General features: G+C 46.3%; 2 protein-coding genes across 3 annotated transcripts in view; one reads left to right on the forward strand and one right to left on the reverse strand.

Moving 5' to 3' along the window:
* Nucleotides 1-27,040, forward strand: part of LOC144485195 (uncharacterized) — a 73,056-nt gene that overhangs the window by 6,907 nt on the left and 39,109 nt on the right. Inside the window, exons 4-5 of one of the 2 annotated variants that reach the window (XM_078203402.1) lie at nucleotides 15,179-16,186; nucleotides 25,921-26,761. In XM_078203402.1, coding sequence (XP_078059528.1) covers nucleotides 15,179-16,186; nucleotides 25,921-26,761 — 1,849 coding nt within the window. Of the gene's footprint in view, nucleotides 1-13,985; nucleotides 14,218-14,968; nucleotides 17,260-25,920; nucleotides 26,762-27,040 lie in introns of those variants that run through there. The other variant, XM_078203403.1, reaches the window with a different exon arrangement.
* On the reverse strand, nucleotides 19,976-24,417 carry LOC144485204 (uncharacterized). The gene is made up of 2 exons (XM_078203413.1): nucleotides 23,935-24,417; nucleotides 19,976-23,498 (listed from the first exon to the last, which is right to left on the reverse strand). Exon 2 carries the CDS (start codon nucleotides 22,822-22,824, stop codon nucleotides 22,015-22,017), a length of 810 nt encoding a protein of 269 aa, XP_078059539.1. The 5' UTR covers nucleotides 22,825-23,498; nucleotides 23,935-24,417; the 3' UTR covers nucleotides 19,976-22,014.

Consider the following 27,040-nt stretch of genomic DNA (forward strand, 5'->3'; position numbering starts at 1 on the left):
CAAACATTGAGACAATCTGATCAGCTGCCTCTGCTGCTTCCTCCCTTCCACTGGACCACCAGGGCAAACTGTCTGCTTTTGTCCAGGTTCTGAACTCTGATCTCCCTTTGATCCTAATCTCACTAACCTGCAGGACAACCAACTTCCCCATGTCAAAAACTCTCTCTTTCTCTTTCTCCCCCTCTAGCTCACCCACTGTCTCTCCTTCATTATTTATTGTTGTCTTTCCCCCTCTTTATCTCAGAGTATTGCCATCTGTGTTTCTCTGCCCATCTCTTGCTCAGTCTTTATCTCTATATCTGCCTCTGTGTTCTCCCCACCTCTCTACCTTACGTACAGATTTGAAAAATACAACCCTACTCTCTCTCTTCTGGCACTGTCTCTCTTAAATCCACCGTCATCAAATCTTTTGACTGCACCACCTTTGCGAATTATTGTGCCATCTCCAACCTGCCTTTCCTCTACATACCCCCTGAACTCAGTGTCCCCCAAGGATCTATCCTTGGCCCCTCCTATTTCTCATCCACATGCTGCCACTGGGTGACATCATCCAAAAGCACCGTGTTAGTTTTCACCTGTACACTGACAACACCCAGCTCTACCTCACTCCCATCCCTCTCCATTCCTCCACTGTTACTAAATTATCAAACTGCTCATCCCACATCCAGTACTGAATGAGCAGAAATTCCCTGCAGTTAAAATTCAGGAAGACCAAAGTCTTCAGTCACCACGACAAATTCCGTTACCTAACTGCCCAGTGTATGTGGTCATAGAATCATAGAGTTTACAGCACGGAGCAAGGCTCTTCAGCCCAAATTGGTCCATGCCAATGCCCATCTAAACTAACCCCATTTGCCTGCATTTGGCCCATCGCCCTCTAAACCTTTCCTATCCATGCTTCTATGCAAATGGCTTTTAAATGTTGTCAATGTTCCTGCCTCAACTCCTCCAGCAGCTCATTCCACATACATACCACCCTCTGTTTAAAAAGGTTTTCCCCTCTTAACTTAAACCTATGCCCTCTAGTTTTCAATTCCCCAACCCTGGGAAAAATAATAAGTGCATTTACTCTATCAATGCCACTCATGATATTATACACCTCAAAAGATCACCCCTCAGTCTCCTATGCTCCAAAGAAAAAAGTCCTAGCCTGTCTAATCTTTCCTTAACTCAGTCCCTTGAGTCCTGGCAACATTCTTGTAAATCTCTTCTGCACTCTTTCCAGTTTAGTAACATCTTTCCTGTAGCAAGGCGACCAAAATTGAACACAGTACTCCGGGTGTGGCGTCACCAATGTCCTGTACAACTGCAACATACTTCCAAACTACTATAATTAATGCACTGACTGATGAAGGCCAGCACACCAAAAGCCTTCACTGTCCTATCTACCTATGACTCCACCTTTAGAAAACTGTAGATCTGACCTCCGAAGTCCCTCTGTTCCACGATACTCCTGCAATTCACCATGAAAGCCCAACCTTGATTTGACTTTCCAAAATGCAACACCTCACACTTATTTGTATTGAACTCCATTTGCCATTTCTCAGCCCACTTCCCCAGCTGATCAAGATCCTGCTGCAATTGTTGATAAACTTCCTCACCGTCTACAATAGCACCTATTTTACTGTCATCTGCAAACTTACTGATCATGCCTTGTACATTCTCATCCAAATCGCTGATATCAATTTCAAACAGCAATGGGCCCAGCACTGACCCCTGAGGCACACCACTAGTCACAGGCGCCCAGTCCGAGATGCATCCTTCCACCATTATCCTCTGCTTCCTACCATCAAGCCAATTGTATATCCAATTTGTCAGCTCTCCCTGGATTCCATGTGATCTAACCTTCCAGAACAGCCCACCATTTCGAACTTAATTAAAGGCCTTACTGAAGTCCATATAGACTGTCTACCACCCTACCCTCGTCAATCTCCTGGTCACTTCATCAAAGAACTCTAACAAATTTGTGAGGCATGATCTCCCATGCACAAAGCCGTGCTGACTACTCCGAATCAAACCCTGTCTTTCCAAATGTCTGTATATCTTATCCCTCAGAATCCTCTCTAGTAACTTACCCACCACAGATGTTAGGCTTACCGGTCTATAATTCCCAGGTTTTTCTTTGCAGCCCTTCTTAAATAAGGCCACAGTATTTGCTGCCCTCCAGTCAACTGGTACCTCACCGTGGCTAACAATGATGCAAGTATCTCATAGAACATAGAACAGTACAGCACAGAACAGGCCCTTCGGCCCACGATGTTGTGCCGACCTTCATCTGAAACCAAGATCAAGCTATCCCACTCCCTACCATCCTGGTGTGCTCCATGTGCCTATCCAATAACCGCTTAAATGTTCCTAAAGTGTCTGACTCCACTATCACTGCAGGCAGTCCATTCCACACCCCAACCACTCTCTGCGTGAAGAACCTACCTCTGATATCCTTCCTATATCTCCCACCATGAACCCTATAGTTATGCCCCCTTGTAATAGCTCCAACCACCCGAGGAAATAGTCTTTGAACGTTCACTCGATCTATCCCCTTCATCATTTTATAAACCTCTATTAAGTCTCCCCTCAATCTCCTCCGCTCCAGAGAGAACAGCCCCAGCTCCCTCAACCTTTCCTCATAAGACCGACACTCCAAACCAGGCAGCATCCTGGTAAATCTCCTCTGCACTCTTTCCAGCGCTTCCACATCCTTCTTATAGTGAGGTGACCAGAACTGCACGCAATATTCCAAATGCGGTCTCACCAAGGTCCTGTACAGTTGCAGCATAACCCCACGGCTCTTAAACTCCAACCCCCTGTTAATAAAAGCTAACACACTATATGCCTTCTTCACAGCTCTATCCACTTGAGTGGCAACCTTTAGAGATCTGTGGATATGGACCCCAAGATCTCTCTGTTCCTCCACAGTCTTCAGAACCCTACCTTTGACCCTGTAATCCACATTTAAATTTGTCCTACCAAAATGAATCACCTCACATTTATCAGGGTTAAACTCCATTTGCCATTTTTCAGCCCAGCTTTGCATCCTATCTATGTCTCTTTGCAGCCTACAACACCCCTCCACCTCATCCACGACTCCACCAATCTTGGTGTCATCAGCAAATTTACTGATCCACCCTTCAGCCCCCTCCTCTAAGTCATTAATAAAAATCACAAAGAGCAGAGGACCAAGCACCGATCCCTGCGGCACTCCGCTAGCAACCTGCCTCCAGTCCGAAAATTTTCCATCCACCACCACCCTCTGTCTTCGATCAGACAGCCAGTTACCTATCCAATCGGCCAACTTTCCCTCTATCCCACACCTCCTTACTTTCATCATAAGCCGACCATGGGGGACCTTATCAAACGCCTTACTAAAATCCATGTATATGACATCAACCGCCCTACCTTCATCAACACACCTAGTTACCTCCTCAAAAAATTCTATCAAATTTGTGAGGCACGATTTGCCCTTCACAAATCCGTGCTGACTATCCCGGATTAATCCGCATCTTTCTAAATGGTCGTAAATCCCATCCCTAAGGACCTTTTCCATCAATTTACCAACCACCGAAGTCAGACTAACCGGTCTATAATTACCAGGGTCATTTCTATTCCCTTTCTTAAACAGAGGAACAACATTTGCCACTCTCCAGTCCTCTGGCACCATCCCCGTGGACAGCGAGGACCCAAAGATCAAAGCCAAAGGCTCTGCAATCTCATCCCTCGCCTCCCAAAGAATCCTAGGATACATTTCATCAGGCCCAGGGGACTTATCGACCTTCAGTTTATTCAAAACTGCCAATACATCCTCCCTCCGAACATCTATTTCCTCCAGCCTATTAGCCTGTAACACCTTCTCTTCCTGAAAAACATGGCCCCTCTCCTTGGTGAACACTGAAGAAAAGTATTCATTCATCACCTCGCCTATCTCTACTGATTCCATACACAAGTTCCCACCACTGTCCTTGACCGGCCCTAACCTCACCCTGGTCATTCTTTTATTCCTCACATAAGAGTAAAAAGCCTTGGGGTTTTCCTTGATCCGACCCGCCAAGGACTTCTCATGTCCCCTCCTAGCTCTCCTCAGCCCCTTTTTCAGCTCGTTCCTTGCTAACTTGTAACCCTCAATCGAGCCATCTGAACCTTGTTTCCTCATCCCTACATAAGCTTCCCTCTTCCTTTTCACAAGACATTCCACCTCTTTTGTGAACCACGGTTCCCTCACTCGGCCATTTCCTCCCTGCCTGACAGGGACATACCTATCAAGGACACCCAGTATTTGTTCCTTGAAAAAGTTCCACTTTTCATCAGTGCCTTTCCCTGACAGTTTCTGTTCCCATCTTATGCCCCCTAATTCTTGCCTAATCGCATCATAATTACCTCTCCCCCAATTGTAAGCCTTGCCCTGCCGTCCGGCCCTATCCCTCTCCATTGCAATAACAAAAGACACCGAATTGTGGTCACTATCTCCAAAGTTCTCTCCCACAACCAAATCTAACACTTGGCCTGGTTCATTTCCCAGTACCAAATCCAATGTGGCCTCACCCCTTGTCGGCCTATCCACATATTGTGTCAGGAAACCCTCCTGCACACACTGCACAAAAAGTGCCCCATCCAAACTATTTGACCTACAAAGGTTCCAATCAATATTTGGAAAGTTAAAGTCCCCCATGACAACTACCCTGTGACCCCCACACGTATCCATAATCTGCTTAGCAATTTCTTCCTCCACATCTCTATTACTATTTGGGGGCCTATAGTAAACTCCTAGCAACGTGACCGCTCCTTTCCTGTTTCTAACTGCAGCCCATATTACCTCAGTGTGCATATCCCCCTCAAAGTGCTTCTCCGCAGCCGTTAAACTATCCTTGATTAACAATGCTACTCCTCCACCTCTTTTACCAGCTTCCCTACACTTACTGAAACATCTATACCCCGGAACGTCCAACAACCATTCCTGTCCTTGTTCTACCCACGTCTCCGTAATGGCCACAACATCGTAGTCCCAAGTACCAATCCACGCCCCAAGTTCATCCACCTTGTTCCGGATGCTCCTTGCATTGAAGTAGACACACTTCAACCCATCTTCCTGTCTACCGGTACCCACCCTTGACCTTGATACCTTCCCCAATATCTCACCACCCTCAACACTGACTTCCGGACTACAACTCCTTTTCCCACTCCCCTGACAAATTAGTTTAAATCCCCCTGAAGAGCCGTAGCAAATTTCCCTCCCAGGATATTGGTGCCCCTCTGGTTCAGGTGCACCCCGTCCTGTTTGTACAGGTCCCACCTTCCCCAGAACGTGTTCCAATTATCCACGTATCTGAAACCCTCCCTCCTGCACCATCCCTGCAACCACATGTTTAAGTGCACTCTCTCCCTGTTCCTCAACTCGCTATCACGTGGCACCGGTAGCGTACCAGAGATGACCACATGTTTTGTCTTTGCTCTCAGCTTCCAGCCCAGCTCCCGAAATTCCTGTTTTAAATCCCCGTCCCTTCTCTTACCTATGTCGTTGGTACCAATGTGTACCACGACTTGTGACTGTTTCCCCTCCCCCTTAAGAATCCGGAAAACACGGTCCGAGACGTCACGGACCCTGGCATCCGGTAGGCAACAAACCATCCTCGAGTCTCTTTTGCTGCCACAGAACCTCCTATCTATCCCTCTAACTAACGAGTCCCCAATAACTATTGCCCTCCCGCTCTCCTCCTTACCCTCCTGAGCCACAGGGACGGACTCAGTGCCGGAGATCCTCTCACTGCGGCTCACCACTGGTATGTCGTCCCCCTCAACCGTATCCAAAGCGGAATACTTATTGCTAAGGGGAACGGCCACAGGGGATCCCTGCACCGACTGCTTCTTCCCAGCCCCTCTCAGCGTCACCCATCTATTTTCATTCCGCGGAGTAACTGTATCCCTGAAGCTTCTGTCTATGGCCATCTCTGCATCCCTAATGATCCTAAGTTCCTCCAACTCCAGCTCCAGTTCCCTTACACGGTTTTGGAGGAGCTGCAGATGGATGCACTTCTCACAGGTATAATCAGCAGGGACACTGACGTCGTCCCTCACCTCGAACATAGTGCAAGAGGAACATTGCACTGCCTTCACACCCATCCCCTCTAGATACCTTGCCAGTACCAGGTAGAAACAGCAAAAAATGAATTAACTCACCCCTGCTCGCCCTTTCTGCCTAAGCCCTGTGAGCCAAAGCCCTACAGCTTTCACTCTGCCTCCTGCTCACTCTGCTGCCCGCTAATGAGGCTGAAAACTGCAAGTTAAGCACTTTTAAACCCTCCAAAAACCTTCCCAGACTCCTGCTGGGCCCACTTCCTGTTTTAAAAAAAAACCTCCGATTTTTTACACAAATTTAACTTAAAATAAATAAATAAATGTAGTGAACAAACCAACTGCCTTCTCCTCAGCCTGGTCCTGTGGAACAATGAGGCTGAAAACTGCAAGTTAAGCACTTTTAAACCCTCCAAAAACCTTCCCAGACTCCTGCTGGGCCCACTTCCTGTTTTAAAAAAAAACCTCCGATTTTTTACACAAATTTAACTTAAAATAAATAAATAAATGTAGTGAACAAACCAACTGCCTTCTCCTCAGCCTGGTCCTGTGGAACAATGAGGAACAATCTCAGCCAGGGCTCCCGCAATTTCTTCTCTAGCCTCACACTGTGTTCTTGGATATACCTGGTCAGGGCCAGGAGATTTATCCACCTTCATACATTTTGACACATCCATCACCTCCTCTATTGTCCTGCGAACTTCCCCAATATAATCGGCACTAACTTTCCAAGGTTCCCAAGTCATGTCTTTCTCCACAGTGAACACAAAGGGGAATTAGTGTCCATTGGCTAGTTAAGCACACAAAGTGCCTGGTAGAGTTTAATTGAATATTTCTGCAGACCCCATACACCACAGTGACATTATCAATAAAGGGCTAAGGAAGTAGTCTGTTGTGTTAAAAGAGGATGAATTCTGGAATTTTGCATTCATGTCCTGAATCTTCATAATTATCACTTAGCTGGGATGTTTCAGAATGAAAGAATCCCATGTACTTGTCAGTATGGGTTTCCTCCGGGTGCTCCGGTTTCCTCCCACAGTCCGAAAGATGTGTTGGTTGGGTGCATTGGTCGTGCTAAATTCTCCCTCAGTGAACCCGAACAGGCGCCGGAGTGTGGCGACTAGGGGATTCTCACAGAAATGTCATTGCAATGTTAATGTAAGCCTACTCGTGACACAAATGAATAAACTTTAAACTTTAAAACTTGAAAGGGGTCGTGTCCAATAGACCTGTTAAAGACAAATCACTGTGAGATTGACCTGGGGTTTATGTGATCAGGTCTCAGTTTTATGAACAAGGTCTGTATCAGACTAGAGCTGTGTCTTTGATTCTCTGTAGCAGTTGTAGTGTCCTTACTAAATATCCACCACAACTGCAACAGTTAGCCCAGAAATCTCACATTATTGTGATCACAGCCCTTCAAATCGTTACTGATGTAACTACTAAATATTCTGAAACGCAGCTTCTCCACAGCAGAAAGGAAGCCACTCCTCATCAATCCAAACTCTGAATGATTGGGGATGTTGCTGGTTAGAGTCCACAATAAACTGCTATTTGTCAGGTGAAGGTAGATCAGCAGCAGGAGTTAGTGAAGAGTGATGGTAAGAACCAGGCAGACTGACTCACCAGGAAAGCTGCTTTGGAAGGGATTCCATCCAAAACACAATCAATGTCACCGATATGATAGAGTCCAATTAAACCTGATTTAAAAACTTGTCAGGACTCTCACCCTGATGTGACTTTTTAAAATTCATTCATGGGACATGGGTGTTGCTGGCTGGCCAGCATTTACTGCCCATCTCTAATTGCCTGAGGGCTGTTGAGAGTCAACCACATTGCTGTGGCTCTGGAGTCACATGTAGGCCAGACCAGGTAAGGACAGCAGATTTCCTTCCCTGAAGAATATTAGTGAACCAGATTTCTTTTCTGAAATGGCTGGATGCGAAGCCAAGTCCCATGACTGTGGCCAAAGAGGGTGCAGACCAGAGGAAACTTTCTTTCATCCCTCATAGCATCTCACGTATTTGATATAATGAGGTTTTCTATCACAAGCAGTGTTTAAATTTTACTTCAGTCAATCCTCGATAACTTCAAAAAGAATTAGTATATTTGATGGATCAAAGCAGGGAATATTTCTGTTTTTTGAGTGCTCAATATTATACATAATTATGATACCATCAGTGGCTGAGGATGCATCAGAATGTCCATCACCTCCTGAAACTGTGCCTCATCTGTGTTCAAACTAATAAGACCCTGTGAAATGTATTGTTCCATAACACGTCCCATATTATTGATCTTCCCAAGGAAACACTGCAGATTGATTATACAGACCCACCCTCCACATTGAGAGGGGACCGGCAGTTATATATATGTTTACTTATTGGACTGAAGCTTGCGCTGTTTGTAAAAACAATGTAGCAGTCACTACAGCTAAAACCTTGTGGGAACAGATCTTTACCAGATGGGGCTTTCTGGAAAAGGGCAGAGAGTGACAATGGTTCTCATTTCACTGCAGAAACAATGCAGCAGCTGTGGGTCTGGAACAACATTCCCAAATCTACCTGCAATCTGGTGGGATGGTTGAGAGCTTCAATAACTCTGGAGAAACAACATTGAAAAAAGCCATCGTGAAGGGAGCTGATGATCTGGTTAAGGCCAATGACTGGGTCACTCCCCTCCTATTCATGATCCCGGTCACAGTCCATTTCAGGTCATGACGGGTTAGCTAATCCAGATTGTGATTCTCACCAGGGCCCACTCCCCAATGCTACTCGACAGACTCATGAGCAGCTTTCCAGAATTTCCAACAAATCTTAGCATCCTCCCTGCTACAGACAGTGGAGAGGTTGGATGCTGCCCATCTCAACACCTCCATGGAGGAACACCTCACACATTAATCATTCAACAGGTGATGAGGTCATGTTAAAAACATTGTTAAAAAAAGGTGGGCCAGGTGGAAAATTGGAAAGGTCCACATCGTGTTCTCGATAGATTGGAAAAAACAAATCTGATACTGGCAAATTGGAAATGAGGGAAGGAAACACAATATGTGTTACCATGGAGGTGAGTGTAAACTGTACAAAACTAAAAGGTCAGATAACTAGACGGAGAATAAACACTGTTTGATTTTATCACAGGGACAAGATGCGTATGGTCATTGTGCTCCTGGACTGTGTACAGGCTGAAGTTCTGTTCCTGCCATATGATCCTCCCCAAGACTGTCCTTTCTTGAGCTCCAGACAGGTGATGTTAAACACTCAGGTGGGAAAGACAAAATCTACAACAATGTGTTTAAACCAAAGCTGATTAATTTGAGATATACCCAGAATATTAAACTTCAGTTCAATTATTATCAGCAGAAATAACACAAATAGTCAGAATGAACATGGTTTAGTCCCAAATGTGATTAACAGCAGCAATAACAGCAGAATCCAACTCCTACAGTCACTTGTGAACTTGCTGGTGTCGAACCAGGTTGTTTGACTGAGCAAATCCCTTCCCACAGACACAGCAGGTAAACAACCTCTCCCCAGTGTGAACTCGCTGGTGTCTCAGAAAGTTGGATGAATTGGCGAATCTTTTCCCACATTTGGAGCAGGTGAACGCCCTCTCCCCAGTGTGTGTACGTTGGTGTGACAGCACCTCACGTTTGCTTTTAAAACATTTTTCACAATCAGAACATTTAAAAGGTCTCTGATCAGTGTGAACCAGTTTGTGAACAGCAAGGTGGGATAATCGAGAAAAATTCTTGCCACACATGGAGCAGGCGTATGGTCGTTCCCCAGTGTGAATTCGCTGGTGTATCAGAAAGTCAGATGAATGAATGAATCCCTTCCCACATTCGGAACAGGTGAATGGCCTGTCTCCAGTGTGGGTACGTTGGTGTGTCAGCATCTGGTACCTGCTTTTAAAGCTCTTCTCACAGTCAGAACAGTGAAAAGATCTCTGATCAGAGTGAACCAGTTGGTGGGCAGTGAGGTGGGTCGACCGAGAGAATCCCTTCCCACACACACAGCAGTTGAATGGTCTCTCTCCGGTGTGAACTCGCTGGTGTGTCCGCAGGTGGGCTGACTGAGTGAATTCCCTCCCACATGCGGTGCAGGTGAATGGTCTCTCCCCAGTGTGAACTCGCTGGTGTACCCTAAGATCAGATGAATTAATGAATCCCTTCCCACATGTGGAGCAAGTGAACGGTCTCTCCTCAGTGTGAATGTGCTGGTGTCTCAGAAGGTCAGTTGACCGTGCGAATCCCTTCCCACACGTGGAGCAGGGGAATGGTTTCTCCCCAGTGTGAGTGTGTTGATGATATTCCAGCCGTGACTGGTATTTGAATTCCTTCCCACAGTCCTCACATTTCCACGGTTTCTCCATGGTGCAGTTGTTCTTATGTCTCTCCAGGTTGGATGATCAGTTGAAGCCTGGTCCACACACAGAATGTGTACGATCTCTCCTCGCTGTGAATGATTTTCAGGCTGTGTAACTGGATAAAAGTCTTTCCACAGTCAGCTCACTGGAACACTCTCACTCGGTGTGTGTGTGTCGGTGCTTTTCCAGTCACATTGATATTTGAAATCTTCTCCCACAGACAGAACAGACAAACATTTCTCCTTCCACATTCAAATATTCAGGTCCTGATAAATTGAGTCACGATAAGATCCTCATAATTGGTTTTACTTTCCTGTCTGTAAATCCTCCTCTTCTAAACCCTGTAAATAGAGTTCATATAAAATTACATAGAACATATAGAATAAAAACAGGTCATTCTGCCCAGCTTGTCTCTGCTGGTGTTGAAACTCCACACACTTCTCCTCCATTGCATCTCCCTCAGCTCAATCTTTCAGTTGGTTTTTCTATTCCTCTCTCTCTCTCTCTCATGTACTCGTTTAGTTTCCTTTTGAAAGGATCTCAGCCTTTTGCCACAACCACTTCCTTTGGTAATGAATTCCACATTCTAATTATTCTGAGTAAAATAACATCTCCTTATTTCCTAAGTGGATTTAACAGTAACTATCTTGTATTTCTGCCCCCCTGTTTTGGATTCTCCCGCAAATGGAAACATTCTCTCCATATCGACAAGGTTCCACATGGTGGACTGGGCAGCAAAATAAAGATCCAAGAGCAAGTTACATTTTGGATTCAAAATTGCCTCAGTTGCACGAAGTGATGAATGACAGTTGATGTGTGTTTTTTTGTGACTGGAAGATGGTGATGCAGTGGTTATGTAATTGGGCTGTTAATCCAGAGGCTCAGGGTAATGGTCTGGGGAATACATTCAAATCCAACCATGGCCGCTGGTGGAAATTAAATTGAATTAATAAATCTGGAATTGCAAACTAGTCCCTGGGTGAACATGAAATCATTGGCAATTGTTGTAAAAACCCATCCTGTTCACCAATGCCCTTACCTGATCTGGCCTACATGTGAATCCAGACCCACAGCATTGTGGTTGACTTCCAGAACTGCACTCTGAAAAAGCACAGCAAGCCACTCAGCTTAAGAGCCATTAGGACTGAGCAACAATGCTGGTCTTGCCAGTGACACCCACACCCCACAAAGAATAAAGAAAATCAAAAGGCTGTTTCCAGAAGGGGTTTCATAGGGATCATTGCTAGGTCCTTCATTCCTGGTTTATATAATTGATTTGAAGTTAAATATAGGTTCACCAATGACACAAAGAAATGTGTGCGCTTGATAGTGAGGCAGAAAACTGGAGGGGAAAACAAGGCAAAGGATTACTGATAAATGGCAGGACTGTGAAAATTGTAGAAGAACAGAGGGATGTTGGAGTGCAAAAGGTCACAGGTACAAGTCGAGAGACAGTAGATTTAAAACTGAGATGAGGAGGAACTACTTCATTCAGAGGGTGGTGAATTTGTGGAACTCGCTGCTCATCGCGCTGTGCAGTCTGAAGCGTTGAATGTTTCAAGGAGATAGATATATTTCTAATTTTAAAAATGTAAGTGGATGTTTACCATTTACATCGATGATTTGGAGTTGGGGACCAAGTGTAGTGTGTCAAAATTCGCAGATGACAATAAGATGAGTGGCAGAGCAAAGAGGACACTGAAAGTCTGCAAAGGGATATAGATAGTCAAAGTGAGTGGGCGAGGGTCTAGCAGATGGAGTACAATGTTGGTAAATGTGAGGTCATCCATTTTGGTAGGAATAACAGCAAAATGGACTATTATTTAAATGGTAAAAAAATTGCAGCGTGCTGCCGTGCAGAGGGACCTGGGTGTCCTTATGCAGGAATCTCAAGGAGTAGGTTTGCAGGTGCAGCAGGTAATGAAGAAGGCAAATGGAATTTTGTCCTTCATTGCTAGAGGGATGGAGTTTTAAAACAGTGAGGTTATGTTGCAGCTGTATAAAGTGCTGCTGAGGCCACACCTGGAGTACTGTGTACAGTTTTGGTCTCCTTACTTGAGAAAGGATATACTGGCACTGAAGGGGGTGCAGAGGAGATTCACTAGGTTGATTCCGGAGTTGAGAGGGTTGGCTTATGAGGAGAGACTGAGTAGACTGGGGCTATACTCATTGGAATTCAGAAGAATGAGGGGAGATCTTATCGAAATATATAAGATTATGAAGGGAATAAATAAGATAGAAGCAGGGAAGTTGATTCCAATGGCGGGTGAAACTAGAACTAGGGGGCATAGCCTCAAAATAAGGGAAAGCAGATTTAGGACTGAGTTGAGGAGGAACTTCTTCATACAAAGGGTTGTGAATCTGTGGAATTCCCTGCCCAGTGAAGCAGTTGAGGCTCCCTCATTGAATGTTTTTAAGGCAAGGATAGATACATTTTTGAACAATAAAGGAGTTAAGGGTGATGGTGAGCGGATGGGTTAGTGGAGTTGAGTCCACAAAAAGATCAGCCATGATCTTATTGAATGGTGGAGCAGGTTCGAGGGGCCAGATGGCCTGCTCCTAGTTCTTATGTTATGTTTTTTATATGGGGAAGAGGTGGGGAGGTGAATTTGAGACCAGGGAGAGATCAGCCATGATCTGATTGAATGGCGGAGCAGGCTCGAAGGGCTGAATTTGCCTACTTCTGCTCCTAATTCTTATATTCCTATGTCCACAGATCTATCAATGTGCTCGGACAAAGAACAATGCAGTACAGGAAAAGGCCCTTCGGCACACCAAGCCTGCACCGATACGCTGTTTCCATCTCTCTGTTCGCTTCCTGTTCATGCATCTGTCAAGCAGATAATTTCATGAATTACTTGTGACAACATGAATCTGAATCACCCTGACTGACCAGACAGAATCACAGACGTTAACCTTGTGTCCAGAATTGATTTTCTCAGAGGAGCCTCAGTCACCATCATTGAGACTAATTTTGAATTCGAGATTTTATTGATTGAATGGATTTCAAGCCCTGTCCCCATAACAATGTGCTGTCTCTCTGTATTACTTATGCAGTCATGATGTGGAGATGCCGGCGTTGGACTGGGGTGAACACAGTAAGAAGTCTCACAACACCAGGTTAAAGTCCAACAGGTTTATTTGGTAGCAAAAGCCACACAAGCTTTCGGAGCGCTCTGTGCCCTGTTTCAGAGCAGATTTCCACTCCATCTGACGAAGGAGCAGTGCTCCGAAAGCTAATGGTATTTGCTACCAAATAAACCTGTTGGACTTTAACCTGGTGTTGTTAAAACTCTTACACTGACATTGCCACTTGGTCAGCGTCCCCCTGCTCTCTTTGTTGGAGTTTGAAGTGGCGGACAGTGATAGTGAGTCGTAACCCCCCCCCCCCCCCCCCCCGCGACCCCGACGACGACGACACTGACCTCTCACCTGACACCTCACAATGCCCGGGGACTGATTGACGGCAGCTCCGGTCCAATAGCAGGAAGGGGCGGGGCTGGAGGAGCGAGCGGCAGCGGCTGGTCCTCCAACCAGACTGAATGAGGGGCGGGGCTGAGTGAAGCATGCGCAGTGTGATTAATGGCGATGGAGAGAGGATTTCTCGGATCCACAATCAGAAAAAGTGGGAATGGCGGGCGGAGGCAGCGATGAATCAGGCGGAGGGATTAGAGAGGCTTCGTAATCATGAACAACAAACCTCTGCAAAAAAAACCGACCGCTATCCGAAGATGGTCCCGGCCGTTTGCACAGAGCAAGGCCGCTGCTTTCTTCCCGCGACAGACCCGGGTTAACTGCCGCCATTTTTATCCGGGCACTACCAATATGGCGCATGCGCGGTTGCCATCTTTATTAGGAGCAATAGCCCTCTATTAGAAGCGCATGCGCAGCCGCCCTCTTTATGAGGGGCAATGATTTTGAAATTCGCCCGAGTGACAGAATGTGAACAACTTGTCCATCAAACTGCTTCGCTCTTTCACTTCCAATTTCTTACTGATGAGGCAGAGCAACGATATAATCATTTGTATCATACAGTCTCTTTAACAAAATATAATATTCCTAGATATTCCTCAAAATTGTTGCAGTTCTTTGAAAAGGGGTGGCAAGTTGTTAGCACTGCTGTCTCACAGCTCCAGCCATGTGTGACTCTGTCCCCTCTTGTCTGCGTGGGTTTTCATCCAGGTGCTCCGGTTTCCTCTCAGTCCAATGATGTGCAGGTTAGCTGGATTGCCATGCTAAATTGCCTCTTAGTGCCCCGAGATATTAGGGGAAGTAACGTGATAAATATGTGGGGTTATGGGCATAGGACTTGGGTGGGAAGCTTTGTTGGAGATTCAGTGCAGAGTCCAGACCAGTTGGCAAGTTTCCTTCCCTGAAGCACATGAGTGCATCAATTGAATCAAGCATGTTTCATGGTCACTTTTTCCTCGTGCTGGCCCCACATATTACCAGATTCATTCAGCTCAATTTCACAACCTGCCTTTGTGTTTTTGTAGGTTCTTTCTCACTCCTTTTTTTCTATTTCAAATCAATTTCACAGGGTTTAGAAGAGGACGATTTGCAATTGGGAAACAAACCAAACATCACATCAGGGGCTGATAAAGTCGACCAATTTATCGTAACCTGAACATTGTCATATTTTGAACATGGAAGGAAAAAGCACCGTTCACAGTGGAAATAAATCATACTTGTGTTGTGTGTGTGGACAAGGATTCAATCGATCATCTGGCCTGTCAAAACATAAATGCAGTCATGATGGGGAGAAGCCGTGGAAATGTGAGGAATGTGGGAAGGGATTCAATTACCCATCCCAGCTGGAAACTCATCAGCGCAGTCACACAGGGGAGAGGCCGTTCACCTGCTCTGACTGCGGGAAAGGATTCACTAAGTCATCCACCCTGCTGACACACCAGCGCACACACACTGGGCAGAGGCCATTCACCTGCTCTATGTGTGGGATGGGATTCACTCAATCATCGACACTGCTGACACACCAGCGCACACACACTGGGGAGAGACCATTCACCTGCTCTGTGTGTGGGATGGGATTCACTCAATCATCGACACTGCTGACACACCAGCGAATTCACACTGGGGAGAGGCCTTTCACCTGCTCTGACTGTGGGCAGGGATTCACTCACCAATCCACCCTGCTGACACACCAGCGAGTTCACACTAGGCAGAGACCGTTCACCTGCTCTGAGTGTGGGAAAGGATTTATTAATTTATCCAACCTGACGACACAACAAAGAAATCACACTGACGAGAGACCATTTAAATGTCTGGACTGTGGGAAGTGTTATAAAACCTCTCAGGAACTGATGTACCATCAACAAGTTCACACTGACGAGAGACCGTTCAGGTGCTCTCACTGCGGAACTGGGTTCAAGCGATCATCTCATCTCACCGTTCACCAGCGCACTCACACGGGAGATAGACCGTTCACATGCTCTGAGTGTGGGGAAGGATTCACTCAGTCATACATTCTGCTGAGACACCAGCGAGTTCACACTGGAGAGAGACCATTCACCTGCTCCAGGTGTGGGAAGAGATTCACTCAATCATCAGCACTGCTAAGACACCAGCGAGTTCACACTGGGGAGAGGCTGTTCATCTGCAATGATTGTGGGAAGAGATTCACTCAGTCATCCAACCTGCTGACACACCAGCGAGTTCACACCGGGGAGAGACCATTCACGTGTTCTGTGTGTGGGATGGGATTTACTCAGACATCCAACCTGCTGAGACACCAGCGAATTCACAATTAACTCCAGAGATTGGATTGTGTTGTCAATCAGATTGAAAACTGAGCTATGTCCATTAGGGTCTATTTCTGCTGATGTTAATAAACTTCAGGTCAGTTATAGAGGCTAATATTTGGGACAAAAATCAAATATGTTGTCTTTGATTTAAACATGCTGTGTCAAAACCTTTTAATATCTCTAACACAAGTTAGTTCCTTTTGAAGGACTTTCTCTTGTCTCCTCCATCTTCACCTCCAACAACAAAGTGTGAGGAGCTCATGGAGTTTTTTTGTCACTAAGATTGAGACAATCTGATCAGCTGCCTCTGCTGCTTCCCTCCCTTCCACTAGCCTCTGGGCCAGACTTTCTGTAAAGCTCCTCTGTATCCAAGCTCTGAACTCACATCTTTTTCCAGTTTCTCTCCTATTTCCTGTCAGTCCCTCTCATTGCCCATCTTGTCTATGAGACTTGCTTTCAACTCCTTTTACCCTTTTCCCACTAAACCACTGATAACCCAACTTCCCCACATTACCTGGTACTGTTAATGGACCTGTCTTTTTTGATACTCTCCATCTCACCTGTAATTCACCCTCATCATCCATCCTAAGGAAAAAACCCTTAACCGCACTGTCGTTACAAACTACTGTCCCAACTCCAACCTTCCTTTCCTCTCCAAAGTCCTTGAACTTTGTGTCCCCCAAGGATCTTTCCTTGGCCCCTCCCATTTCCCATGCTGCCACTGGGTGACATCATCCATTGTTTTGGAAGAAGATTGTAAAGTACCTTTTTGAGAGCGGAGTTTGGAAACACTCGTGTGACAATAATTTTAGGGGAAATTTGAGGTGAAATCCACAGAGGATCGATTGAGTTGCATCTGCCACTTAACTTCAGAGTGGGGGTTATCTGATTACAGTCAACCTGTGGGTTTAAAGGGACTGTGTGTTTACTGAGAACATTATAGCATAAGAAATTTTCTACCTGTGTTATCCTTGAAATCTGTGTACATTTGTGAAGGTAAGTGGGAGTGAAGAAGTCTTGTCTTATGGTCAAACTCTTCATATTTAATAAATATTTTATTGTTAAAATCTAATTGGCAGTCCTGTGACTCTGTTCCTCTATGTTTTCTAAAAAAATAAAAGTTATGGTCTTTTGAGCCAGGGTTCCATTCTGGGATCTTCCTGTCCAGTTATAACATCAACTGGGATTGTAACACTCACCATCTTGACTTTGAAATATATCGCTGTTCCTTCGCTGTCACTGGGTCAGAATCCTGGAACTCCCTCCCTAACAGCACTATGGGGTACCTACACCACAGGGATTGCAGCAGTTCTAGAAGGCAGCTCACCAACAGCTTCCCTAGGCCAATTAGAGATGGGCAATAAATGCTGGCCTAGCCTTCAGGAAAGGCTGTGGGCTTTGGCCTCTGTAAATGAATAAAAAATAAGGTAATATCTGTTTTAGCCAATTGAATTTCAATGACAGCATTGCCTTCTCCTTTGTTCTTACGTCCTGGGCCTATTACACGGTTATACTTGAAGGAATAGAGCCAGCCTGACTCCACTGTGTTACCTCTGACACTGTTTCAATCCCCAAGCTGCTACAGACATCTTTATTAGCTCAAACAAACACATTCTCACAGTTTGAGGCCAGTTCTCCTGCACAATTTAACTCATTTTGCAGACATTGCTAATTCCGGCAAGGCTGCGACTTGACTACATTGACCAGCATGCACTCCATTTTGAACCCACAATGCAGTTCAGTGCAGTTCTTCAGATATCCTCGGTCTGGGTTCTTCTATCACCCTCGATGTTCCATGTTACCGCCATGAGACAGTCTCCACACACAGGGTCCCACCGCAACCCATCTACACTTAATATAAAAGAAATAAGCAAGTTACAACTGATTGGGCCAGCATGGTGGCACAGTTGTTACCACTGCTGCCTCACAGCACCAGGGACCCGGGTTCAATTCCCGGCTTGGGTTACTGTCTGTGTGGAGTTTGCACATCTCCCCGTGTCTGCGTGCATTTCCTCCGGGTGCTCCGGTTTCCTCCCACAGTCCAAAGGTGTGCGGATTACATGGATTGGCCATGCTAAATTACCCCTTAGTGTCAGGGGGACTAACTATTGTAAATGCATGGGGTTATGGGGAGAGGGCCTGAGTGGGATTGTGGTCAGATTGTGGGAAACTTGATGGCCTCCTTCTGCACTGTAGGATTCTATGATTGCACATTGAGATAATACATTGGTTTTCAATAGGGCCATTCTGTTAAAAGCAGGTTGTTACGCTGAAGCTTCATAAAGCACTGTTTAAACCACAATGTGAGTATTGTGTTCATATCCAGTCAGCACACTTCAGGAAGGATGGGATGGTCCTTGAGAAGGTGCGGAGGAGACTTATCAGAATGGTTCCAGCAATGAGGAATTTTAACTCCAAGCTCAGGTTCGAGAAGCTGAATTTGTTCTACTTGGAATGAAGGAGGTGGAGGGGAGATCTGATAGAGGTGAAAACCATTATGGCAGGTTTGATTTGATTTGATTTATTATCATCCCATGTATTAACATAGTGAAAAGTATTGTTTCTTGCGCGCTATACAGACAAAGCATACTGTTCATAGGGAAGGAAACGAGAGAGTGCAGAATGTAGTGTTACAGTCATAGCTAAGGTGTGGAGAAAGATCAACTTAATGCAAGGGAAGTCCATTCAAAAGTCTGACAGCAGCAGGAAAGAAGTTGTTCTCGAATCGGTTGGTATGTGATCTCAAACTTTTGTATCTCTTTCCCGACGTAAGAAGGTGAAAGAGAGAATGTCCGGGGTGCGGGGGGTCCTTAATTATGCTGGCTGCTTTGCCGAGACAGCGGGAAGTGTAGTCAGAGTCAATGGATGGGAGACTGGTTTGCGTGATGGATTTCATGACCTTTTGCAGTTCCTTGCGGTCTTGGTTAGAGCAGGAGCCATACCAAGCTGTGATACAACCAGAAAGAATGCTTTCTGTGGTGCATCTGTAAAAGGTGGTGAGAGTCGTAGCTGACATCCCAAATTTCCTTAGTCTTCTAAGAAAGTAGAGGAATTGGTGGGCTTCCTTAACTAAGTCAATTACTCGGGGCCATAGGTTTAAGGTGTGAGGGGCAAGGCTTAAAGGAGATGTACAAGACAGATTTTTTTACACAGAGTAGTGGGTGCCTGGAACACGTTGCCTGGGGAGGTAGTGGAAGCGGATACGGTAGTGACTTCTAAGGGGCATCTTGGCAAGTACATGAATAGGATGGGAATAGAGGGATATGGTCCCCGGAAGGGTAGAGGGTTTTAGTTAAGTCGGGCAGAATGGTCGGTGCAGGCTTGAAGGGCCAAAGGGCCTGTTCGTGCGCTATAATTTTCTTTGTTCTTTGTTCTATAGTGTCAGCATGGGGGTACCAGGCCAGGTTGTTGGTGATCTGGACACTTGAAGCTCTCGACCCTTTCTACTTCATCTCCATTGATGTAGACAGGGGCATGTTCTCCTCTATGCTTCCTGAAATTGATGACAATCTCCTTCATTTTGTTGACATTGAGGGAGAGATTATTGTTGCCGCACCAGTTCACCAGATTCTCTATCTCATTCCTGTACTCTGTCTCGTCATTGTTTGAGACTCGACCCACTATGGTGTCATCAGCAAACTTGAAAATCAAGTTGGAGGGGAATTTGGCCACACAGTCATAGGTGTATAAGGAGTATAGAAGGGGGCTGAGAACACAGCCTTCTGGGTTTAGATCAAGTGAAGAAGGAAATTGGTCAGAATCTAGAGACTGTTGGAGGCAAGGCTGCTGATAAACGTAACCTTTAATTGCACATTCTTCGAACTATGTACAATACAAGATCAGCATGAGGCTTCACAGAGAACCAACTCTCAGCATGCTCTTGTTATCTGATCATACATCACTGTGTAGAATATTTACAAATTTAACATGAACCCTTTACACTGCACCAAGTCTTTAGTCAGCCCTCCTAACATCCCCTTCTTTGACTCAGTGTCAGTTAATGTTTCTGAGATTCACTTTGGGACACTCTCCTACATTAACGGTCTGATGGAAATGAAAGTTATTTTTAAATCACATTGTAACAGACCGGGGAAGTCAAGATTAAAACAATATCTGGGTAAATGGAGTTAGGTCTCAGATCAGTCCTGACCTCAGTGAATGACAGAACAGGCTCGAGGGGGATAAATGACCTCCTCCTGTTCCTGGTAAACTTGGACTCAGACACCAACTGATGAATGGAAAGTGATGGGAGACCTGGGGAGAAGAGACTTCATCAGAAACCAGCACTGGAGCAGAGTTAGAGAGTGGGAGAATCATGGGGAGAAACTACACAGGAACTGGAGTAGGTTGTTCAGCTCTTCCAGTCTGCTCTGTCATTCAGTTAGACTCTGGCTGATCAATTAGTTTATCATCAAGATTTATTTGATTCTATTCTGTAGATTAAGCTGCAGCTCAGATTTATGGGAAATGAAAGTCAGTAGAAACAAACTCCAACTCTCATAATGTGAACATGTGAATTAGGAGCAGGAGAAGGCCATTCGGCCCCTCGATCCTGCACCACTATTCAATAGTGTTCAATCATGTTCAATAGGATCCTGGCTGATCTGATTGTGGTCTGAACTCCACTTTCCTTCTTACCCCTCATACCCTTTGACTCTCTTGTCAATCAAGAATCTATTAAATTCAGACTTCAGAATATTCAGTGAGCCAGCCTCCACCACTCTCTGTGGAAGAGAATTCCACACTGTAACAACCCTCTGAGAGAAAAAGTTTCTTCTCCTCATTAAATGGGAGACCCCTTATTTTTAAACTGTGCCTCTAGTTCTCCTCTCTCTACAATCAACATCTGTCAAGTCCCCTCTGAATTTTATATGTTTCAATCAGATCCTCTCTCATTCTTCTAAACACCAATAGATACAGGCCGAACATGTCCAACTTTTCCTTGTATGATAACTCCCTCATCCCACGAATCAGTCAAGTAAACCTTCTCTGAACTACTTCTCACACAAGTCCTCTCTTACGTAAGGAGACCAAAACTGTACACCGTACTCTAGATGTGGTCTCACCAATACCCTGAACAAATATAGCAAAACATCCCTGCAATAAACAACAATTCATTTACCTTTCTAATCATTTGCTGTGTCCACACACTAATGTTTCCTGATTACAGTACCAGGACACCCAGATCCCTCTGTACCTGCAATCGCTCTCTTTAAATAATCAACTGCTTTTCCATCCTTCCTGTCCAAATGGACAAGTTCACATTATCCAAAAATCTTGTTCCAGCTGCCAACCTTTTACCCACTCACTCACTATGTCGCTTTGCAGGCTTGTTATGGTCATTCACATCTCATTTTTCTACCTACCTTTGCGTCAGCAAATTTTGATCCTGTCATCCACATCATGAAAATAGTTTGTAAATAGTTGAGGCCCCAGCACTGATCCCTGTGGCACTCCACAAGCGACATCTTGCCATCCCAAAAATTACTCCTTTCTCCCTCCTCTCTGTTTCCCATTAGCTAATCAATCCTCTATCCATGCTAATATAAAGAAGCGATGTGGATGGGATGCTAATATGCCTTATGCTATGAATTCTTATTTAGTGTGGTAAACTTTGATGTGTCAAATGCCTGCTGGAAATCTAAATACACCACATCCACAGGTTCCACTTTATCCACATTGCTTGTAACTTCCTCAAAGAAATCCAATAAATCAATTAAAGGTGATTTCCCTTGCACAAAACCATGTTGACTCTGCCTGATTGTACAGAGATTATCCATGTGTGCCACCCTCCCAGCCTCCTTAATAACAGAATGAACATGATTCAGTCCTGCATGGGGTTAGCAGCAACAGCAGAATCCAACCCCTGCAGTGACTTGTGAACTTGCTGGTGTCTCAGCAGGTGGGATGCCTGAGTGAACCTTTTCCCACACATGGAGCAGGTGAATGATCTCTCCCCAGTGTGAATTTGCTGGTGTCTCAGCAGGTCCTTACTGCTTTTAAAACTTTTCTCACACTCAGAACATTTAAAAGGTCTCTGATCAGTGTGGACCAGTTGATGTGCAATGAGCTGGGGTGGCTGAGTGAATCGTTTCCCACATGTGGAGCAAGCGAAGGGTTTCTCCCCAGTGTGAATTCGCTCGTGTATCAGGAGGTGGGGTGAATCAGTGAATCCCTTCCCACACACACAGCAAATGAATGGTTTCTCCCCGGTGTGAACTCGCTGGTGTCTCAGACAGTGGGATGAATGGGTGAATCCCATCCCACACACCGAGCAGGCGAACGGTTTCTCCCCGGTGTGAACTCGCTGGTGTGTCACCAAATCCTGTTTACTTTTAAAGCTCTTCTCACAGTCAGAACACTGAAACGGTCTCTTATCAGAGTGAACTCGCTGGTGTGTTTGCAGCTGGGATAAACGTCCGAATCTCCTCTCACACACGGAGCAGGTGAATGGCTTCTCCCCAGTGTGAGTGCGCTGATGGACTTGTAAATCATTTTTACTTTTAAATCTCTTCTCACAGTCAGAACATTGAAATGGTCTCCGATCAGTGTGAACAAGTTGGTGTGTCAGAAGGTGGGATGACTGAGTGAATCCCTTCCCACACACTGAGCAGGTGAACGGTCTCACCGCCATGTGAGTGCGCTGGTGTCTCAGGAGGTCCTTTGTGCTTTTAAAGCTTTTCTCACAATCAGAACACTGAAACAGTCTCTGGTCGGAGTGAACCTGCCGGTGAATCAGGAGGCTTGATAAAGCATGACATCCCTTCCCACATTCGAGGCAGGTGAACGGCCTCTCACCAGTGTGAACACGCCGGTGTGTATAGAGGCTGGATGAGTAAGCAAATCCTTTCCCACACTCAGAGCAGGTGAACGGCCTCTCTCCAGTGTGAATGCGATGATGAATATCCAATTCGGACGGGTAATTGAATCCCCTCCCACAGTCCACACATTTCAATGGTTTCTCTGTGGAGCGGGTGTCCTCGTGTGACTCCAGATTGGATGATGAGTTGATGCCTTGTTTACACAGAATGTGTGTCGGGTCACTAATCACTGAGAATGATGTGGGTTTTTCCAGCCTGTTTAAAGCTCTTTCCACATTCAGCACAACAGAAACTCTCAGGTGTGTGTCTTGGCGCTTTTTCAGTCACACTGATGTTTGGAATCTTCACCCACAAACAGAACAAACTTTTCTTCTTCTGTAGACAAAGTCTGACGATATTCAGTTTCCAATTAATTAAATCACTGAAACAGAGCTTGATTTGAAGTTTGTTTTGAGTTTCACATCTGTAAATCCTGCTTCATAATACCCTGCAAAAACAGTTTACAAATACCATCACTGTCAGTGCAGGATAGAAATTCTGAACAGACAATTCATAGTTTCTCTGGAACATATTTTCCTCTCTTGTTCCCCCAAATCTATAAATCCCCGTCCCACACACTCTCCCTCCTCCCCTGGGCTGAAATCCAAACCCATCTCACCATCTCCACCATTTCTTCCCTCCACTCCCAGTTTTCTCCCTCCCTCTCCTCTGTCTGGGTTCAGTTATTGATGTGGAAATCTCACTAACTGTCCTGGCTGGAGACAGTACACATCTCTTTAACCTGTGCTTAACCCTCTCTCCACTCACATTGTCTGTACCTTTAAGACTTGATTACCTGTAAAGACTCGCATTCCAACCATTATCTTGTAAATTGAGTTTGTGTCAATATATATGCCCCGTTTATGAACACAAGTCCTACTCACCTGATGAAGGAGCAGTGATCCGAAAGCGAGTGGCTTTTGCTACCAAATAAACCTGTTGGACTTTAACCTGGTGTTGTGAGACTTCTTACTGGGTTCAGTTCTCCAGCTGCTGTCTGCAGACTGACAATAAAACCAATGGGTCTTATTGGGGGTGTTGGGGCCTCCAGCGGGTGTTTGTGAATCCTCCCCGCCCACCTCCCAGGGTTTCCTTCCTTCCCAGAGATCAGAGTCCTCATTGATTTGAGGCCAAAGTGTAACCTCTTATTTATTGTCCCCCTCCCCCATCCTCTGATGTGAACCATCCTCCAGTGGCTGAGCCAGGATGGGGCCGTTAACCTGGGCCTGTTCCCGGGAGGGAGGGAGGGAGAAGCCCCGCAGCTGCAAACCAGGGAGCTGACAATGATTCTGAAGGGTTTGCGGATCCACAAAGTGTTTCCAAATCCTCCCAGCCACCGCCTAACGCTGACTCCGCTTCTCCGGGACAAACAAGCGCCAAGGACAGCAATGACACTGCGCATGCTCCACATCACAATGCCCGGGGACTGATTGACGGCAGCTCCGGACCAATAGGAAGAGGGGGCGGGACTGGCCGACCGAGCGGGAGCGGCTGGTCCTCCAACCAATCGGAGTGATTGAGGGGCGGGACTGGAGGACCGAGCGGGAGTGGCTGGTCCTCCAACCAATCGGAGTGAATGAAGGCGGGACCTGAAGCATGCGCAGTCCGGGTAATGGCGTCGGAAGGACGGTTTTGACTCGGAAGCGAGATCAATACGAGGTAGAGGGGGCGTGCGGGGAATGATAAATGTGGCGGGTGGGTGGAGAGGCTTTGTAAACATGTTGTTCAAACCCAGACCCCGGAAATGAACTTCCCGGTCCCCCCCCCTTTGTACCAAATGGAGCGGCAGCTTGTAGTGTTAGACCCGGGCTGACTGCCGCCATTGAGGCTGCATGTGGGAGGCCGGCAGGGATTGTGATCGGAGAGTGAAGCCCTGACGTCACAATCGAATGGGTGAGGGTGTGACATCACAATGGAATGGGTGAGGGTGTGACGTCACAATGGAATGGGTGAGGGTGTGACGTCACAATGGAATGGGTGAGGGTGTGACGTCACAATGGAATGTGATCGGAGAGCGAAGTTTCACTCTGAAGCTCATTGGACAACTTCCGCATTGTGATGCCACGATAGAGCCCTGCCTGAATCAGCCAATAGGAATCACTCTGCTCCGCGGTGACGTCTCCGGGTTCCAGTGAGCAGGCCCGGGCGTGCGGACCCGGGAGCCCCGCCCCCACCCATTGTTCCCCTCCCCCTACACCACATCGAGCCAAGGTTTCCAGGCAAGCGGCTGACGGCTCCGGCCAGAGCGAGAAGCCGCTCGGTGATCTCCCCCTACCCCCCCGGCCGGGGACTGCAAAATGTGCGAGGGAGAGGGGAAGCTGTGCATATGCGGGGGAGAACCCACCCTCTGAATGAGAGAGGAAAGAATGTTCCATAGAAATTGTCTGTTCTGAATTTCTATCCTGTACTGACACTGATGACTTTTGGAAACTCATTTTACAGGATATTGAAAGAGGAATCACAGGCCGAAATCTCAAACGTCACGTCTCGATCTGACAGAGTCATATTCCTTGGGACCTCAATATCATCGGCCTTTGAATCCAGAAGGAGAAATGATTGTCCAGTTTGTCGATTTGAAAAGATTTGAAATGTCAGTGTGAGTGAAAAAGCATCAACACTCTGTCACACTTGAGTGACTGTGTTCCAATGCACTGACTAAAGAGCTTTAACCAGTTACACAGTCTGAATAAATATCACACCATTCACAGCGGGTGGAGACTGTAATCTTGTTCTGTGTGTGGACGAAGTTTCAACTAATTGTCCACTCAAGAGTGAGGTAAGGACACCTGCACCATGGCGAAACCATGGAAATGTGCGGACTGTGGGAAGGGATACGGAACCCCATCAGAGCTGGAAGCTCATCGGCGCAGCCACACTGGGGAGAGGCCGTTCATCTGCTCTCAGTGTGGGAAGGGATTCAGTCAGTTATCCAACCTGCAGAGACACCAGCGAGTTCACACTGGAGAGAGGCCATTTACCTGCTCTCAGTGTGGTAAGAGGTTCACTCAGTTATCCAGCCTGCAGAGACACCAGCGAGCTCACACTGGGGAGAGGCCCTTCACCTGCTCTCAGTGTGGGAAGGGATTCACTCGCATATCCAGCCTGCAGAGACACCAGCGAGTTCACACTGGGGAGAGGCCATTCACCTGCTCTCAGTGTGGGAAGGGATTCATTCAGTTATCCGAGCTGCGGACACACCTGCGAGTTCATACAGGGGAGAGGCCATTCACTTGCTCTCAGTGTGTGGAGGGATTCACTCGGTCATCCAGCCTGCTGACACACCAGCGAATTCACACTGGGGAGAGGCCGTTCACCTGCTCTCAGTGTGGGAAGGGATTCAATCAGTTATCCAACCTGCAGGCACACCAGCGAGTTCACACTGGGGAGAGGCCGTTCACCTGCTCTCAGTGTGGGAAGGGATTCACTCGGTCATCCGACCTGCGGGCACACCAGCGAGTTCACACTGGGGAGAAGCCCCCATTCACCTGCTCTCAGTGTGGGAAGGGATTCACTCGGTCATCCCACCTGCAGAGACATCAGCGAGTTCACACTGGGGAGAGACCGTTCACCTGCTCTCAATGCGAGAAGGGATTCACTCTGTCATCCCACTTGCAGACACATCAGCGAGTTCACACTGGAGAGAGGCCATTCACCTGCTCTCAGTGTGGGAAGGGTTTCAGCGTTTCATCCCGGCTGCTGAGGCACCAGCAAGTTCACGAGTGATTCCAGAGTTTGGATTCTGCTGTTATTGTTCCTGCTCTCAATTACATCCAGGATTGCATTTTGTTCATTCTCACAGTTGGTCAATGGGAAGGGTCAGAGGGTTTCTTTGTGCTGGACTGGCTGGTCTCAGCCTCCAGTGGGTTGATGCTCTTTGAGTCTTTTTGCAAATACCTGGTTTCAAATGTCACAAGGATCACAGAGTGACAGAGTGTTAGGAAGTTTAGAGATGTTTAGTCAGAAGAAAATAGAGGTTGGCAGTGCAAAGGT

Source organism: Mustelus asterias, unplaced genomic scaffold, assembly GCF_964213995.1.
Source record: "Mustelus asterias unplaced genomic scaffold, sMusAst1.hap1.1 HAP1_SCAFFOLD_171, whole genome shotgun sequence".
NCBI classification, from domain to species: domain Eukaryota; kingdom Metazoa; phylum Chordata; class Chondrichthyes; order Carcharhiniformes; family Triakidae; genus Mustelus; species Mustelus asterias.

What these genes read in the sequence shown, in the direction of transcription:
- LOC144485204 (XM_078203413.1), bottom strand. Translation starts at nt 22,824, where the DNA reads ATGGCGGTGAGACCGTTCACCTGCTCAGTGTGTGGGAAGGGATTCACT.